An 18,662-nucleotide genomic window follows, 5' to 3' on the forward strand; every position below is an offset into this window, starting at 1 on the left:
CGGGTGAAGGGAGAGGGGAGAGATCCTTTGCAGATGCAGATACTTATTCATTCAATATGTAGTTACTGAGCGCTTATCATGTGCCAGGCACTGTGCTAGGTGCTGGGACATAAGGATGAACTACAGAGGCCCATTCTTTGCCTTTGTGGAGCTTGTAGGAGACAGACAAGCAGCACGTAGAAGTCAGCACTGTGGCCTATAGGATGAACTGGATGCTGTGGGAGCAGGAAGGGGACCTAACGCAGCCTGGTGGCGGGAGGGTGGGTAGTGCAATCAGAGAAAGCTTCCTGGAGGAAGTGGCATCCGAGTTATTATGAAGGGCAAGCAGAAGTAAGTGGTGGGAGAGCTAGAGAGCTGGGCTGTGGAAGGCGTTCTAGGCTGTGTGAAGGCCCAGGGCGGGGAGGGTTGGGGCTCATTCACAGCCAGAAGAAGTTCCATGTGTCCAGGAGGAAGGGGCAGGAGGGAGGGCCAAGGCAGGAGAGGTGAGAGGGCCAGGAGAAGGAAGGTGAAGGAAGTTTTCTTCCTGCAGGAAACCCTAAGAGGCAAGATTTCCATGGTCTGTGGGAGTTGGGGTGGGGGGAGCTGTGCTGTATCTGGCCCATGGTAGGAGCTCAATGAATGTGTTGTGAATGAACGTCCAGGTGAGCACCACTTTCTCTGTGAAGCCCTTCCCCTGTCCCCAACTTACAGAAGGTTGCCTACCTTCTCTTGGGGCCCACCCTGGACTCTGAACCGCTGTGACTGCAGCACCGGTAACATTCTAGTGCCCTTGCTCACCACCTCACTCATTCGCCCACCCACCCACTCAGGTGCTGCCTCCCTTTCCCACTGTCATGTTGTGGTACCAAGAAAGCAGGGACTGTCACTTATCTATGGTATTCCTAGCACTTAGCACAGTGGCTGGCACATAGTAGGTGCTTAATAAATGCTTTTGAAATGAGTGTCTACTCAGAGGCAGGGCGATGGAACAGATGACCTTGAAAAAACTAATAGCTAGGCTCCCCTGTGCCAGGCACCGTTCTAAGCAGTTTACCTGTATTAATGATTTAGCTTTGCAACCAACTTATAAAGCAGAGGACCATTGTCCCCATTTTAAAGATAAAAAAACTGAGAGAAGCTAAGTAACTTGCCTGAGGTCAGACAACTAGGAGGTGGCAGAGCCAACACTTCAATCCAGACCAGCTGGCTCCCGAGTCTGTTGTCTGAACTCCCAGGCCTAGCCCGTGGGAATCGGAGCGCAGCCCTCACCTCTCTGAGCACAGTTCTCTGAGGGACGCTTCAGGCTCCTATGGGCCGGGGGTGGGGTGCTCATCGGGCGGCAGGGCTCAAGAGGAGGCAGGTGGCGTAGTCACTGCTTGGGAGCCCCAGGAGCAGGGCAAGGCCTGGCCCTTTCTGTGTTTTGGACTCCTCTCCATCAGCCCCGCTCAGGGAGCCCAGCGCATGGCAGGAGCTGGGGGAGCACTTGTCAAGAGGATGCAAGTGTGGATAGGTATCTACACACATAAACAGAGGGTGCACAGGAGCGGGGGGACATGAGGCTACAGGTCCCCCACCCTGCCCAGGTTCACATTCCACCGCAGAAGCACAGCCAGCAGTCCTCTATGAGAGAAGGGGCTGGCAGCCGGACCGTGGCTCCTTTTGCTCTGTGCTCCTCTTCTCTGAACAGAAGAGGAAGCAGGCAGCAGGGCACTCCCCTGGGTAAGTTATGATTCCCCAGAGAGCTGAACCAGGACTGTGTCTCCTCCGTCCTCGCCCCCAGTCCCTGACCTCCACTGTTCCCAGGGCTACCTACTCCCCTCCCTGCCCTGCCCGGGTGAGTGAGGAATCCCTTTCAGTTCTAACTCAGGCCATTCCTTCATCTTCTGCAATGAACCTGAGGATGCTCTGGGGCCATGGCATCCCAGCTTCCCTGGCCGGTGTTGGGAAGAGGAATATAAATAACAGCAGCGTGAGAAAACCAGCCCACCAGCAACAATTACAGCTAACCTCTGGTCCTAGGTGCTTCACATAGAATTAACTCATCTACTCTTTGCAGTAACTCTCCAAGTCAACAGCCATTTTATAGATGAGGAAACTGAGGACCAGACAGGTTTCTCAAGGACATGCAGCTAATAAGTGGCAGAATACTGACACAAGCTTTCAGATAACGCTCCACTGCCAAAGAATAAAACTCAGCAAGGGCGCCTCCCGAATTGAGATGAGTGGCTATGGGCCAGCTTGGCAGGTTGGGTGGGGGTGGCACACCCCTGGTTATCCATCCTGAGTCGCCTGCGAGCCTCCCCAGAACCTCCTACTAGGAAGAAGGGGGGACCAGCAGGCCCGCAGGCCCCAGGCCAGGAGAGCGCTTGGCTCTTAATGTCCTGCAGGTGAAGTGATTTTTTCTGTTCACGTCTTAGAGCCAGATGTGACCACGGCAATTAAAAGCCAACTCGAGACATGCTGAGAGGAAGGGCCAGCCGTTTTGGCTCTTGCTGGCTGTGGAGGGGAGACCAGGCTCGTAATTATAAATGGAACGAATGATGCACATCTGATGAGTTGTTTTAGAACTCCCTGTGGTGACTCTCTGACACACACACACACACCCACATACACACCCACCCCCCACACGTGCCATTCCACCTTGGCCGTGGCAGAATCACTTGTGTTAGGTGTGTCACTTTGGCATCGGCACTTGGGCCCACTTGGATGTAGGTCATTTTATTTCCAAGCTGAATCAAATGACAGCCTAATCTGAGGCTCCTGCCAAGAATGCTAATGGAGGACTGAGCAATGGGCCTCGGAGCACTGGGGAAGCTGGGTTCCGGGGAAGCACCAGAAGCCATACACTGCAGAATTCTGGGAGGCCACACCTCCTTTCCCTGGCTCCCGAGCCGCCTTTTGTCCTAGCTGGTATCAGGCTGGTTGGCCAGGGAGCATGGAAGTTGTCTTTATTTATCTTGACCTTTTCATGTAAGTAATTTTTATAGTTCCATTAACCAGTGAGAACATTTGCAAACGCTGGGCAAAATACATTACCATGAACACCTCAGGGGCTGAGGGCTGTCTTGGTGGAATGCTAATAGGATCGAGGATTTATTCAGAGGTCCACCACCAGCCAGGGACGGCAGACTGGACACCTTGGTCAGGGCCGGGCCAGTGTTGTCTCGGCGGTTTGCTGGCAGAGGAGACCCCAAGTCTGACCGCGCCCCCTTTGCTCCACGCCCAGATCCCCACAGTGGCTCCTGGGCTGCTGTGCAGGCTCACCCCTGCCCCAGGCCTGACGCCCTGGCCTCAAATCTGCACCTCAGAACACGTTTGTTCCCTTGTCAAGCTCTGTGCCTGCATTTGTGGAATGGACTCTCCTCAAACTTGGCTTGAGACAGTGAGCGAAAAAGTCAGTCACCGCTGCACTGGAGGTCTAGACTCCCAGGGCTGGAAGGAATATTCGGATCATGTCATCAGACCCCTTCAGCTCACAGACAGAGAAACTGAGGCCCAGAGGAGGGAGGGGACTTAGCTAAGTTCTCACAGCAAGCTGGTGACAGATCTGGCCTTCGAACCTACTTATCTCAACCTGTGGTCCAGTGGTGGTAGAGCATGTGGTTAAGAGCAGGCCCTTTAGCAACACACACATGTGGGTTCAAACCTCGGCTTGGCCACTGGATCAGTTTGGGTTCCGGCAAGAAACAGATGGCACGTTAACTGGGGAGAGGTTGTTTATAAAGACGTGGGAAGGGACAAGGGACCCCAACAGGAGATGGTGCAGCAGTAAGGGCTAGCAACTGAGGAAAGCCACTGCCAGAAGAAGCCCCCTGGGACCTTGAGCGGCGGGGTTGCGGGGGGGGCGCCCACCACCACTGCCACTGCCAACCTGTGGCCCTGCCTCACCTTCTGCCCAGCCTCCCATCTCCTGCTGGTGTTTCCTATTGACCAAACCCATCCGGAAGCCAGAGGGCAAGGAGGCCCCTTAATGCAGTCCATGGAGGTCAGCTTCTCGGGGCACAGAGAAGGGTGGAGGAGGGCAGGGAGTGACCTGGAGGGACAAATGAAAGTGTCCAACACATGCGTTCTCACAGGGTGAAAACTGGTTCTCAGTCCGTTTACGTGTAAAGCACAGATGTACATATAGCACATAACGGACATACAGTATTAGAGAATCTGTGGTATGAGAATTTCACAGGAGGGGTGATTAAGGAAAAATGTCTCAAACGGCTCCTGGGGGCAGGGGGTGATAAGGGAAAAAGGTTGAGAAACACCCATCTCGCACAGCCTCTTGGTAGCTCTGGGAATTGGCACGAATTATTTAGCCCTTTCTGTGGTTTGGATCTCCAGCTGTAAATGGGGTAGTAATAACCCCTGCCTGGAGGATGAAACGGGGCCTGGACGCTGAGTGCCCAGCAAGGAGAAAGGATTTGTCACATGGGCTGTTTTTCACTCACACGATTACTAGTGTCTACTCGAGCGAGACTATCGATGGAACACAAGTGGTCATTAAATCATCCATACTCCTTGTCCCCAGCCCCCAGGAGGAACCAGGGGCTGAAATAAGGTGCTGAGTCAGCATGTGTGGCAGCTGCAGGGTTATGCTCCCCAGCTTGACGGCCCTTGTTCCTTGGGTGGACCCAGAGTACCACTTCTGAAAGGAGGCTGGCACCGTCTAGTATTTCCTAAGCACGTTTTGGGCTCTGTTTTACATCTGGTCATACTGGGGAGTGAGTAAATGATAGAAGGATGAAGTGGAGAAGGGACCTTAAAGGACCCACAATGCCCAATTTCCCACCGAACCAGGAACCCTCTAGAGCGGGAGGCCCCTCCGCCCATAAAGCCCCAGGTAGTAGAGGTTTTGGTCTTTGCTGACCGTCAGTCTCCGCGGTCACTCACCTCTGTCCTTGTAGTGAAAAGCAGCTGTGGACGGTATGTCAATGCATGGGTGTGACTGTGCGCCAACAAGACTTTATTTGCAGAAATAGGCAGCTGGCAGGCTTTGACCCGAGTGCCATAGTTTGCCTGCTGACTGAGCCCTGCCCTCCAGCATTTGTACGTCCCCTATGCTCTGCTTGAGCGTTCCCAGTGACAGGTTGCTCCTACCTATAGAAACAGCCATTTCAACTGCTGAACTCATTCAGGTGTTAGAAGGTCTTGCCTTAGGTTAAGCTGAAATCTGCCCCCATGTCCCATGCGCCCCTTGGTCCCTATTCTGTCTGGGACAGAGTGGCTCCCACCTCTCCTTAGGAGCCTTTCAGTGGGTCAGCTGACTGTGACCTGCCCCCACCCCCCAGTATCTCCTTCTCCAGGCTAAACAGCCCCCCAGTCCCACCTTCCCGTGAGCCTCACAGGTCACGTGTGCACACTCTCTGCATCCTGAGCCTTCTCCCCTGGCTTCTCAGTGTCCCTTGCAAAGCATGGGCGCTCACAAGCATCACCAAAGCCACACGTGGAGTATCTGTAAGGCATGGCCCCTGGGGAGACCTGGAGATGTTAAGACCTGGATTTACCCTCAAGGGGCTCACGGTCTAGTTGCGGAGACCAGATGAACCCATGCTAAAGGGGGAAGTGGCAGGAGGCCAAATGCGTGACATACCACCAAATGCCCGTCTGCCCCTGCCCCGCCCTCCCCCCACCCCCCACCCCCCACCCCCAATCACGGGATTCAGAGGAATAAGAGGCCTCCATGGGCTGGGCTGGTCAGGAGGAACCTTGTGTGGATGGGGGGGGGGTTCTGATGGGAAAATATTTCACCCTCCGGAATATACAAATTGGGGTGGCTGAAGCCCTCCTGGCTTCTTGGTGGAGCTGGGTGATGGAGGCTGTGCCTGGTCTTGGTGACCCAGGTGACTCAGGGCTAGGGAGCCCCGTGGAATCGTTTCAAGCTTCTGGCTGCTATAAGGTGGCATGGGGGAGCCAGAACAGCCCTGGGTCCGAGAGGAGCATCAAGGGTTGTCAGCAGTGGGTGGAGCCTTAAGGGTGTCGTGTTTTACAGAGGAGAAAGAGGGGAAGCCACCTGCTGAGTCGTGTGTCAGGTAGTACAGAGCCTGAACTCACACTCAGGTCCCCTGGCTCCTAATCCAGTGCCCTTTCCAAAGGAATGGGGGGCAGGAACCAGGGTCCCTGTGACGTCAAGAGTTGAGGTTTACTAGGCCATAGAAAGGGGATGGGGCTTGGGGGCCAGGAAGGGGGACTAGAGTAATGGCAGCAATCCAGGCATTTCCTGGAGGTGGTGGGTGGGATGACAGCCACGGGGGCAGGGCGGGTGGAGAGGGGAGATTCTTAGCCAAGCAGGACTTCAGACCTCATCTCTGTCTCCATTTATAGGTGAGGTTGCAGGGCCCCGGGAGGAAAGTGAGTTGTTTGACATCGTTGAGATAGGTGCTGGTAGACACAAATCCAGGTGTCCTCACCCCCACACCACCATCCCTCGAGACCCCCATCACCGGGAAACAGCCTGAGCCAAGGGTCAGGGTCCAGAGATTTGGTGACCTCTCTGTGACTGAGCTCAGGGAAGATAGTCACTACCTCCCTGCATGCGCTTTGGTGCTCTCTCCTGGGGCAGGAGGCTCTCTCATGGGATCCACAAACAGCACCTACTGTGTATCAGGTAGCGTGAGGGGCTGGAGATCCTCAAAGGAGAGACAGGTGCTGACATAGCCAATTCCCACAAGGCGTGCTGGGATGGCCTATGAGGTAGCATGCATGACAGCCCCAGGGCCCAGCACATAGTAGGTCCTCAGAAAATGGTAGTGCACAGGAAGCAGCAATAAATGGTAGCAGCTGTCATCTGTCTTAGACATCAAGTCCGGGCCCAGTAGATGAGGCTGCTCTCCAGGGAACCGTCCCCAAGCAGGGGTCTGTCATCAGGGCCCTACAGCCCATCCCGTGTGTCTAGCACCTTGGGGAAGGGTGGGAGTGGGGGAGACGGTCTGAGTCTGGAGGCTAAGAGATGCTCAGGCATCACAAGGCCCTTGCCTCGGGCCTAAGGAGACCCTCTTATACCAATAGCAAGATTCGTAGAGCACGTACCACATACCACACCCCAGGCACCATTCCAGGTACTTCGTCAAGTCCTGTCACGGTCCCCCATTGAACAGATGGGGACTGACACAGAGATGGCAGTAACTTGCCCGAGGTCTAGAGCTACTAAGCGGCATCGCTGGTCCAGACCCAGCTTTCCAGATGCAGTCTGTGCTCTTAACCACCGTGCTGTGCTGTTTCTGGCTGAAAATGCCTCTAGATGGTAGATGTTCTAGGCAGGGTGGTAGGTTGGGCAAGCTGACAGCAGTGGTTCAAGTTTCTCCGTGGCCGTCAGTGACACAGCCTGTCATGTCAGAGCCGGCCTCTGATTCTGTCCACGACAGCAGGTGGGTGTGCAGCGTGGAAAGAGACTCTATGAAATGTCCCCATTTAGAGTTACAGGAGCCAGAGAAGAAAGAGGCAGAACTCTAACTCAGCCCCTCCTAGGGGGTCGGCTGGCACAAGAGGCTGGGGTCAGAAAGAACTTAAGGGACCTGCACGCTGTAGGAATGGCTGGGTATAAACCCTAGCCCTCTGTGGAGGGGCTGACCCTGCTGGGCTACACTGGGGTCTGGGGTCAGCGTGGCACCCCTGCCCCAGGGAGAGTCTCACCTCCATCCTTCCTCAGGAGGCTCTCCTTGCAGCAGCCCTGTCCCGCGCCCCTCTCTCCCCCAGGTACACAAACGTAGGCCCAGTTGCCACATGTGGCCAGCTGAGCCTCAATTTGCTGTCTCAAACAACACCTATGAAGTATGAGTGGGTTGAAGTTTTGACAAGCAAATAGCCCAGGCATGATACCAGGGTGACGAGGAGGACTGGGGGACAAGGAGATCTGGAGGGACCACAGGGACAGCAACCGCATCCCTGGAGTCAGGCCCAGCGTTGGTGGGATGGCTGTCCTCTCTGTGTAGGGTCGCCAGGAGCCAGTGTGCTGGATACAGGGCTGAGCCAGGGCCCCTGGGACTTGGGGAGGGACCAGCACAGAGCCCTGCTCAGAGCACCCAAAGGCCCCTTCAGCTAGGGAGAGGGGGCAGGAGGTAGCAGTGGTCAGGTCACTAGGGTCAGAGGGCCAGAGAGAAGAGAGGGTTGGTGGGGCACTGGGTGGTGGTCCTCCTCCCTCCTCCCTTGACTTCCCTCCCCCCTCCCTTGAGCTGCTCCAAGCCCCACCCTGCAGGGCCCTCAATGAGTTGAAGCAGCTCCTCTGGCCTCTGTCTCCAGCTCTCACCCTCCTGGGGTCAATCATAGCACCCCTATGCTGTTCCCTCTGGCCGGTCTCCCCCCTCCCCACCCCGAGCCGTCTGGGCAGGGGAGGATGTCCAGCCTGGGGCTAACATGGCGGCTCCATAGTCTTGGGTACCTCTCACCTCCCTCCACTTTCAGAGGCCTCTGTCTCCACAAGTCTTTTCCCTGAGCTCCTTCCTCCCTGGCTTAGAGGCCACACGCTGTCCATGAGGCCCCACACACTCGGGCCTCAGTTTCTCCCTGTATAAAATGAAGGGGTTGGACCTGATTTTCTTGAGGTATCTTCGAGCCCTGACACTCAGCAGGTTCACGGTTCACTGCCTGCTCCCTCTGCTCCCCCAGGATCAAGGTGTTGCTCTCTGCAGTCAGAAAGCAACTGGAGGTGTGGTGAGCTCATTGACAAGCTGAGGGAGGGGTCTGCTAGAAGGTGGGCAGGCCCAGCTGTGGAGCATGCTGGGACCTCAGCCTGCAGGGGTGGCATGGGGGAAGGAGGGAGCAACTGAGGCCAGGGCTGGGAGCTGGCTGGGCCGAGGGGCTGGCCTCCGATGGGGAGCCAGGGGATGGATGCCTATTGTCCAGTGCATACTGGGAACATTGACCCATTTGAGTTTGTTTGGAAAGTCCAGAGGGAACCAGGGCAGTGGGGGTGACCAGCTGGGGCCTTGCTAGCAGCTGGGTGAGCAGCTCCTTGTGGCTTTAAATGGAGCTGGTCACTGGGGTCCGGGTCCAGCCTGGTTCCCCAGCAAGAGGTGGATTTAGTTGGTAGTCCCAGCTGCTCCCTGGAGCTGCAAGTGAGGGGCTGCGGAAGTCTTCAGCGCAAACCAGAACTCTCTCCAAAAGCCACTTGTACAAATGGGAAGGACTCAGGTGCCAGTGCTCTCCCCAGACACACTACATCCCAGGCTTGCAGAGGACAAGCTGACTGCAGACCATTGAACACTGGGGCATCTGAAATGGCTCTTCTCAGTCTGCCTGGGGGCTTGGGCAAAGCTAAGGCAACAGCTTCAGGGTAAACGTCTGTGTTTGGGAGGGAACAGAGGACCCCACACCAACCATAAAATGGACTTTGTTGTCCACCCTAACAGTGCCCTCCCAGGGGGCATTCAGGCCAGGCAGTGGACATGGCAGCAGGGTGGGTGTTTGAAGGTCAGTGGCTAGCCCTCACTATCAGGGGCCACCTGCTCCCCCAACCCAGGCCAGACCAAGCAGAGAGGAGGGCTCTACTGGCGCCACGCTGACCTGAGACCCCAGTGTGGCCCAGCAGGGGACAGATAACAAAATAGATAACAAAGATGATGAACAAAGATGATGTCTAAGAAACTGACAGGGTTGATGGTAGCCGCCAATTTCCCCAGCTTGCAGAGGTGGCAAATGGGGTTTTTCTGTACTCCTTCACTGACGGATTAGATGGTGGGGCAGACCTCTGAGGAGCAAGGGATGACCTTGAGAAAATGCGGATGTCAGAGGAAGAGAGAAATAATCTCCCTTCCCCACACTGCTGCCAGTGAGCCTTCTCGGCGCTGGAGCAGTTGCTGGAAACTTTGCTGCTCTTGTCTCCCCACTCGGGAGGCTGCAGCATTTGACTGGGTGATAAGAAATTGCCAGGCGCTTTCTAATTACAATTATCATCATCGTGGATGTCTCTCTTAATTACTTTCTTATAATTAGCTGTTGCTTTTTCCTCGGCATTTGTGTACTTTGCAAATTTGCTGACATTTGAGAGCCCCAAAATAGGGAGTTTTGGGGAGGAGGGCAGGAAGGTGAGGGAGGAGGGCAGGAAAGTGAGGGAAACGGGAGGGGAACCTGTTCTTTTCGGGCAACCTGATAAATTTCAGGACCTTTGCGGAGAGAAGTTGGGGAAAGCAAAAGATGGACGGGACAGGTCATTTCCTGAGCTGATGGGAAGAGTGGGAGCATGGATTTAGGGGGCGGGGTTGTGGAAGGTCTCCGAGTGTTAGACTTTGGAGGAGATAGTCTTGAAAAGTCACCAAGGCTGCCATTTCTCGGGCTGGGGTTTCGTTTTAGGAAACTGGGCTGGGTTGAAGCACACTCTTGTTGGATGTATTTTGGAGTTAATTAAATGACTCAGGTCAGGAGTAGCCTGATTTTCCCCAAAGCCAGTGATGCGTTCTGAGCAACCCTGGGCCCCGGGGAGTGGTTGCCAAGTGGTTTATGCTCCTTGACCAAATGGTTGGTTTTCACTGTCTGTCTCTGTTCTTCCTCCCTCCCTCCCCGCCCCCTGCAGCCCTGTGTACGGAGGAATGTGTGCATGGCCGCTGCGTTTCCCCAGACACCTGCCACTGCGAGCCCGGCTGGGGAGGGCCCGACTGCTCCAGCGGTGAGTCTGGGGTCTTCGGGGGTTGGGTGGCACCCTGGCTCTGGCTTGGGTCGGGCTGTGCCGTGTGCATTCTGAATCCTTTGTGTTGGGCTGGGGCTGCCTCGGCGAGCTTGGGCATCTGGGAGGACACATACCTGCAGTTTAGTACAGGGTGGTACTAGGGCTGGAGGGCTCTGGGGGTAATGTTTCAGGGGTCTGGAGGGACATGGTGTGTGTGGGGAGTTGTGGAGTCATCTGTACAACTCTGACTTTGATGAAATACCTCTAGATATGGTCTTTGAGGGTTGATGTGAAATTGAGATGCCACCCAAGGGAGCAGACTCAGGAGGTCACTGTGATCAAAGCCTGGTCCTCAGCTTTGCTGGTCCAAAGGCTCAGTTTTGTGGGTGCTCACAGAGGCTTGGGGCTGATTCATGAGATTGACAGGCACTGAGATGCCTCTGTGTCCCCAAAGGTAGGAGAATGGGACACTCGTGTGGGTGGGTCACCGTGTTCCTACATCTCTCTAGGCAGACAGTTCATATTCCCTGGGGAAGGCTTACTGGTGAGTTTGGAGTGAGGTGGATGCTCTTGGGACGGACCTAGCGACCCACAGCAGCCTGGGACATCGTCTCTACTGTGAGGCTGGCCACCGAGACCACAGGGTACACTCGGCAGCTGCTCGGGGAATTCTCTGCCAAGAGCCTAGTTAAAGACAAATCCTTTCCTTCTGGCTCATTTCCCCTGAATACTCACAGATGACACCCTTTCCTTTGCACATTTTGCAATCAATGGTTGGTTAACATCATGGTCTTATTTGATTTTCAAAGAGCCCTTGCTTGGCGTTGCTGCCCAGTTTTCTTCCTTCCTTGAGCTGGAGTAGAGTCTTTTTCATTGTGCCTCAAGTAGGTAACAAAGCTAAGCTGATCCATGAGGGCTCTAACCCCCATTATGTACCCATCTTTGGGAGCCTTGTCCCATAGTGACTGCAGTGGTCAGGATAACTTGGAAGGTAATGGTGTGTCCCTGTTGGCCCAATGTGGTGCCCTTGCCCTCTCCCACTCTCTCTGCTGGAGTGCAAACATCTCATTGTGGTCTTTTTTCCCAAGGCCTTGACCGGAGCCTCCCTGTCTATACAGTGCATGAGAACCTACCAGGCAAAGCAAGGCTATTGGATGTGGTTTTGTCTTGAGCCTGAGTGGTTATCTCAGCTCGGGGAGTCCAAGATCTATTTGGGTGCTCATGTGACTCTCTCCAATGCACTGGGACCCCCAGTGACCATGGCGGCCTCCTCACCCCACCTATTTCACTGCTTCAAGGTGGCCTGAGAAACAGGCCAGGGACTCCTCCAGACAATGAAAAGTAAACCTGAGGGACACCTGGGTTAAAGGAATGTGTTCAAGGTGGCTTTTTGTGGACTTGAACTACAGGAAACACGTTGGCTTAAATGTTTGAGAGCTTTTTCTCCCTTGTCTGTGTTTTGTTTTGTGTAACTTTGCTTACAATGAGTCCTTGATGAAGAACCATCTAGCCTGGATTAGGTGAGCCCACCTGGGACAGGTGTGCTAGCTGCTGCTGGATTATTATCCAGCCTGTTGGAGGTTGAAATACAGACCGAGTCCTGGGGGTCCCGAGTGCATATAAACCACCAGTGAGTGCAAGTGTGTTTGGTGCTCACTCTGTGCTGGACTGTGCTGGATAGTGGGGTGGGCCCTGGAGGGTCTTTCAGACGTGGTCTGTCTCTCTCAGCGCTTCCAGTCTAGCGAAGGAGGTGGAATGAAGGCGGCACTCGATGAACAGGACTAGGAGGTTAGACTAAGTCTGGCCTCCAGAGTGAGTTTACCATGCACGTGGGGAAGAAACTTTACTAACTTGCAGTACCAAACCGGGCTGCTTGATTTCACCCCCCATTCACTCATTAAACCTGGTGCTGAGCAACCTACCATGACATTCTTGCCGTGTCTGGAATTCTCCCAAGGAACTCAGTGGACAAGGCCACAGACTGTGTGTGGGAAGCCAGTCATCTTAGAGCAGTTGATAATAGCCATTGAGGCCGCACTGAGAAGAAATCAGAATCCCTTTCCATGAGTCAGCCCATCAGGTATCGGAAGACAGTGATCACTTCCTTCCCCAAGTTTTTGTTCTCCTTTATTTCTCATGTGATGTGGTCTGAACTGCCTTCCCCATTAGGTTTCTCTCCATTTTGGCTGGGGCCTTCATTCCTCTTAAGCTATCATTCTTAGATCTGACTATGCAACTGCAGGCTTGTATGGAAAAGTAATGAAAGAGATAGATACTGCTTATTGAATTTTACTGCGCACTGGATGCTTTATATTCTCCTCTAGTCTTCACAATAACCCTATAGTGAAGGAATTATTATTAGCCCCATTTTACAGATAAGAAAGTTGAAGCACAGAAAGCTTAAAGAACTTTCATCAGACACACAGCCAGTAAATGATGAAACTGGGACTATCGACCAAGCAAAAGCTTGGGTCCTAAACCTGAACTCATAATGATTATGTTCTCCTTCCTTCTGGATGCTCAACCTCTGTTAATACAGCTTAAGGTTGAAATAGGACTTTGATGAGAAGACATAGTTGCTCACACGGGAAGGAGGGATCTGCTTGAAAGATGCGGCCCCAAGATATTGTTGTGGAGGTAGATGAATCAGCCGTGGGACACAAGTTGTGACTGGGTTTACTCCAAGAAATCTGAGCCTGCTTGCCATTGTGCCACTGGATGCCTGTGTGCACTCTGCAGTGCCTAGGGGCTTTGTGGGGCCCGTGCCCAGGGGATGGGTGCCCTGGTCAGTGCAGAGTGTATCTTGGAGATTTCTGAATGGGATCTGTCCGTATACATGTCTACACATGTGACACTCCTACAGGGAAGGCTTGATTGTTATTTAATTGAAAGCATCATCCTTGTTGTTATTTTTTTTTCTGAGTTGAAAATTATGTCATTAAAAAAAATTCAAACTGCACCAAGAGTATAGATGAAAGGTGAAATACACACCCCCTTCTGGCATGGGGGTGCTTGCCCTCCCTGTTATTTCTTTACACGTTGGCACTGAGAGCTAGACCTGTATACAACTTCTATTGTTTAGATCAAATGTATGTGCTATTCTATAACTTGCACTCATTTATGTCATGTACTCACTTCCTTGTCAATAACATGAATCTCCCTTTAAATTTTTAATGCCCTTATGGAATTTCAGTCTATGGATTACCAAAAGTATTTCATTAGTCTCTTGTTGATGGGCATTTAGGTTGTTTCTAATTTTTCAGTTTTAGGCCCACCATCCTTTATCCAAGATCCTTGGGGCCTGTTGGTTTCAGAATTTAGATTTTTTCAGAGTTTGGAAAGGCATATGGTGACTATATCATATATGACATATACCCCTGGTGGGGCCTGGGCAGCCCCCTGGGATGAAACATGGTCATATTTCTGAATTGACATGTGACTGATCACATCTAGAGACATATAGACGATATATAACAACAGATCAGTTCCATGAAGATTTTGCCTCTAAATGAATTTTGGTGCCAAACTTTAGAAACGAATTGCTTTTGGACTTTTTAGAGATTTTTGTATGGTGGACATGTGGATGAGGGACGGTGGCCCTGAGTAAAAATGCCGCAATGATTCTTCTTGTGTATCTATCTTTGCCCACTTGTCCCAATTTCTTCTTAGGATCAATTCCTGGAAGAGGCAGGAGGGTTATAAAGATCCATCATCCCGCAGCCCGCCCCTGCCCTGCCCTTTGTGGCTGCCAGGGGATTTACGACTTTGAGAGTTAAAGGGGACAGACCCAGTACTGTGGTGGGGATGGGGGACTTTTCATTTTTATACAGACTTAACCCCACAACCTAATTTCTTTAAGACCTGGACTAATTTCTTTCTGCTCCATAAAGGAAGTGAGGTGATGCTGATTTGCCTGGTAGGTAAACATGTCAGCTAATGTGGATAATTCTGAGGTGTTAGATGGACCAATGTGGGGAAACAGAGTAGCTGCATGCTTGGTCATAAACCTCCATCCCATATAATGATGAAGAGTGAAAGGATGAAATGTCAGTTTACACTGAATAAAGACGACAGAGTGACTCTTATTAAATCGCACTAATCTCACAAGTGGAGATAAAAAGAAAAAAGTTTTCCTATATTGAATATCTAGCTTTTTAAAGTAATTAGGAATATTAAACCACTGACAATGATTGAGATAGAAACATTATTCATAAGTTTTATTTCCGCACTGGGCAATGATCCAGTATATTTCATTTATGAGGTTTCAGCTGTAAGGAGAAGGACGTGAGCCAATTCCTAAATTAAATATGTCCTGTTAACTTTTATAAATGATACCCAAGAATCAACTTGGAAATTTAAGCCTTCATTGTATTATTTAATTGTTGTATTTCCTGGGTCCTGCCTCTCTGCCTTCCATCCCGTGGTCCTTTGCAGTTTGGGTTCTGGGCCATAGAATGGTGTTTTGGTTTTCGTCTCTGGCTTCCCGAGAAGGGCTGGGGTAGACATGAAAGAGAAGCTGCTCCTCCATGTTTCCACCGTCTCCTACATTCTTAGATTCCACTGAACTGGTTTTATCCACGTGCAAGGAGAATGTGCAGGACAGTAAATGCTTGCTACACAGTGTCTTGCTGTATGGCCACCGCCTACCCCCGATGCTGGACACGAGGCAGGATTGCACAGCAGGCCTGAGTAACAAAGGCAGCAGGAACCACGTTGGGTCACGACCAAGAGCAGTTTCTACCAAGTCAAATGTGTTCTTGTCTTGAATGGTTTGTGGGACCCCTGGCTGACTAGGCTTTCAGCTCTCCTTGCAGATGAAAATTAAGTGTTTACCAGCTCAGAAATATACCTGCACTCTTAAATGAGCCTGGGACCCTTTAGGTCAGTGCTTTCAAAGCTAAGGTATGTGTTTGCTAGAGATTTGTGTGGTAAAATGTAAATAACATGGCGTTTGCCATTTTAACTATTTTTAAGTGTACAATTCTGTGGCAAGAAGTACATCCACATTGTTGCACAGCCGTCATTACCATCCATCTAGAGAATTTTTTCATCTTCCCCAACTGCAACTCTGCACCCATTAAACACTAGCTCCACATTCCCCCTCCCCCAGCCCCTGGCAACCGCCATTCTGTTTTCTGTCTCTATGAATCTGACTCCTCTAGGTACTTCATATAAGTGGACTCATACAATATTTGTCTTTCTGTGACTGGCTTATTTCACTTAGCACAATATCTTCAAGGTTCGTCCATGTTGTAGCATGTGTCAGAACTTCTTTGCTTTTTAAGGCTGAATAATATTTCATTGCATATATACCTAATCTTGTTTATCTATTCATCTATCAATGGCCACTTGAGTTGCTTCCACATTTTGACGATTGCAAATAAGCTGCTGTGAATGTGGGTGTGCAAACGTCTCTTCGAGACCTTCTTTCACTTCTTTTGGGTCTATACCCAGAAGTGGACTGCTGGATCATATGGTGATATGTTTAATTTTTTGAGGAATCACCATATCTTTTTCCACAGTGTCTACACCATTTTACATTCCCATCAGCAATGTACAAGGGCTCTAATTTCACATCCTTGCCAAAACTTGTTATTTTCTGCTTATTTGGGGTTTTTTGGTTTTTTTTTAAGATTGGCACCTGAGCTAACAACTGTTGCCAATCTTTTATTTTTTCTTCTTGCTTTTCCTCCCCAACCCCCGTCCCCTCCCCAGTACACATTTGTATATTTTAGTTGTGAGTCCTTCTAGTTGTCCTATGTGGGACACTGCCTCAGCATGGCCTGACAAGCGGTGCCATGTCCGCACCCAGGATCCAAACCAGCAAAACCCTGGGCTGCCGAAGCGGAGCACGTGAACTTAACTACTCTGCCACGGGGCCAGCCCTGGGTTTTTTTTATAATTGCCATCCTAAAGGTTGTGAAGTGATATCTCATTCTGGTTTTGATTTGCATTCCCCTAGTGATTAGTGATGTCGAGCATCTTTTCATGTGCTCATTGGCCATCTGTAATGTCTTCTTTGGAGAAATGTCTATTCAAGTCATTTGCCCATTTTTAAGTTGGGTTGTTTGGTTTTTTGTTGTTGAGTTATAGGAGTTCTTTATATATTTTAGATATTAATCCCTTATCAGATATATGATTTGAAAACATTTTCTCCCATTCTGTGGGTCGCCTTTTCACTACAATAGAGTCTTTTGATGCACAAAAGTTTTTGATTTTGATGAAGTCCAGTTTATCCATCTTTTCTTTTGTTGCCTGTGCCTTTGGTGTCATATCCAAGAAATCATTTCTAAATCCAATGTCATGAAGCTTTTCCCCTATGTTTTCATCTAAGAGTTTTATAGTTTTAGCTCTTACATTTAGGTCTTTGATCCATTTTGAGTTAATTTTTGCATATGATATAAGGTAGGGGTCCAGCTTCAGGTTTTTTTTGCACATACATATCAAGTTTCCCCAGCATCATTTGTTGAAAAGATTTTTGCTAAAAATTCTTAAAGCCATAGAGGTGAATTTTTTTTTTACCATGTAATGGTACATTAGTTATCTGATAAATAATGTAGACATTGCTCCTTATATTAAAACAAATACAGATTTATTATAGAAGTAAATGCAGAGTTAGCATTTATTTAAAAAAACAAAAAATGTGATAACTTGAGCATTTGGTGGACCTTTTGGGGCTATGCCACCAGGCCTCCCTAGGAGCAGGGCTATTTTAGGGGTGAAGGTTGAGAGGCAGTAGAAAAGGCAATAACCAGAATTAGACCTCCCAGGGCTAGTGACTGTTTGCAAGGATGGTTTAGAGAGGGATCAGGGCTCGAAGCCCTCTCCCCACTGCATTCTTGGGAACTCTCTCTTCCCTCCACCATGCGAGGCTGTCTGCAATAGCCCCTCTGTCTGTGCCAGGGCTCCTTGATTCTAGATTGGCACAAGGGCTCTGGCCCAGCCCATACTACCTCATCTTGGGTGTTCCAAGGTCTCTGCATCTTTCCACGGTGCTCGGTACTGACCCTCCGGAGCTGTGCGTCATATGAATCCCATATTGCTGTGGCTTAGGTGTCCTGTTTTCCTGAAGATCTCTTCACCTATCTTTTATATATGCACATATTCCTGGAATGGAGTGCTAGGAAGTGTGGTCTTGGATCCCAGAACTGAGTTTCTGGTTACTGAGATCTGATTCAATGGTTACTGAAACCACTGAATCCAGAGCTGGGAGGGACCTCAGAAATTGTCTGGTCTAGTCCTTGCATTTTACAGATGGGCAAACCCAGGTCCCGAGAAGGGAAACTGCTTGCCTGAAGTTACCCAGGGAGGCAGTGGCAGAGCTGTAACTTGGTCCTGAGTCTCCTCACTCCCATGACCTTCGTCTCCCACCAGCTTCTGGGAAATTCCAAGCTGGACTTGTCTTAGAAGCAGATGGGTCTCATTATATCAAAGCAAATAGGCCAAGTTGTTCTATAGACTTTTGTGCAGATGATCTAAAGGTTCAAGACCATCCTGGTTTCTTCTCTACCCAGGCTGGGGGACAGACTCATGATGATAGGTCAGGCCAGGGAACTGGGACTGGGGACTTCCAGAGGGGTCCACCCTGCCACCTGCCTGTCTCGAAAAGTACATGAGGGAAGAGTTCCCATCTCAGGGGCCCCTGGACAGGCTTCTCACTGACGAGCATGGGGACATCACGGTCTGACAGCACAGGATGTGGGAGCAAAACAAAGAGATGGGATGTGGGCTGGGGTTCCTGCCTCTGTCCGGGGGGCAGGTGAGGGGGCCCAAAAGGAGATGAGCAGGGCCAGAAGGGGTCTTCAGTGGGCCCGGCTATATAGGTCTGCAAAAAGGGCCACTGCCAAAATGTTGGGGATCCTTCCCAGCGAAGGAGGAAGGAGCCTGAGCGTGAGTAGTGAGAGAGGCAAGAGGAGGAGGTCAGAAAGGAGCGAGAGGGGCCACACAGTCTGAGGAGGGAAGTGAATGGGGACTCCTGCACCCACCGTGTGCAGGGACCTCACATAGATGACCTGATTTACTCTCCAAGCAGCTTGGAGAGGTTGTGTGTGTTGTATCCTAGGCTCCAGGACGTGGAGCAACTTCTGATATTCAC

The 18,662-nt window shown here is 51.1% G+C and overlaps 1 protein-coding gene across 14 annotated transcripts in view; it reads left to right on the forward strand.

The window, feature by feature from the left end:
• Positions 1-18,662, forward strand: part of MEGF11 (multiple EGF like domains 11) — a 337,396-nt gene that overhangs the window by 150,129 nt on the left and 168,605 nt on the right. For all 14 annotated transcript variants that reach the window (XR_011498732.1, XM_070499522.1, XM_044764680.2 and 11 more), the window contains one exon: positions 10,475-10,567. Coding sequence is in view for 13 of the 14 variants with exons in the window: in XM_070499522.1 (XP_070355623.1) it covers positions 10,475-10,567 (93 nt within the window). In the remaining variant the exon portion in view is untranslated. The remainder of the gene's footprint in view (positions 1-10,474; positions 10,568-18,662) is intronic.

Source organism: Equus asinus, chromosome 2, assembly GCF_041296235.1.
Source record: "Equus asinus isolate D_3611 breed Donkey chromosome 2, EquAss-T2T_v2, whole genome shotgun sequence".
Classification (NCBI taxonomy): Eukaryota; Metazoa; Chordata; class Mammalia; order Perissodactyla; family Equidae; genus Equus; species Equus asinus.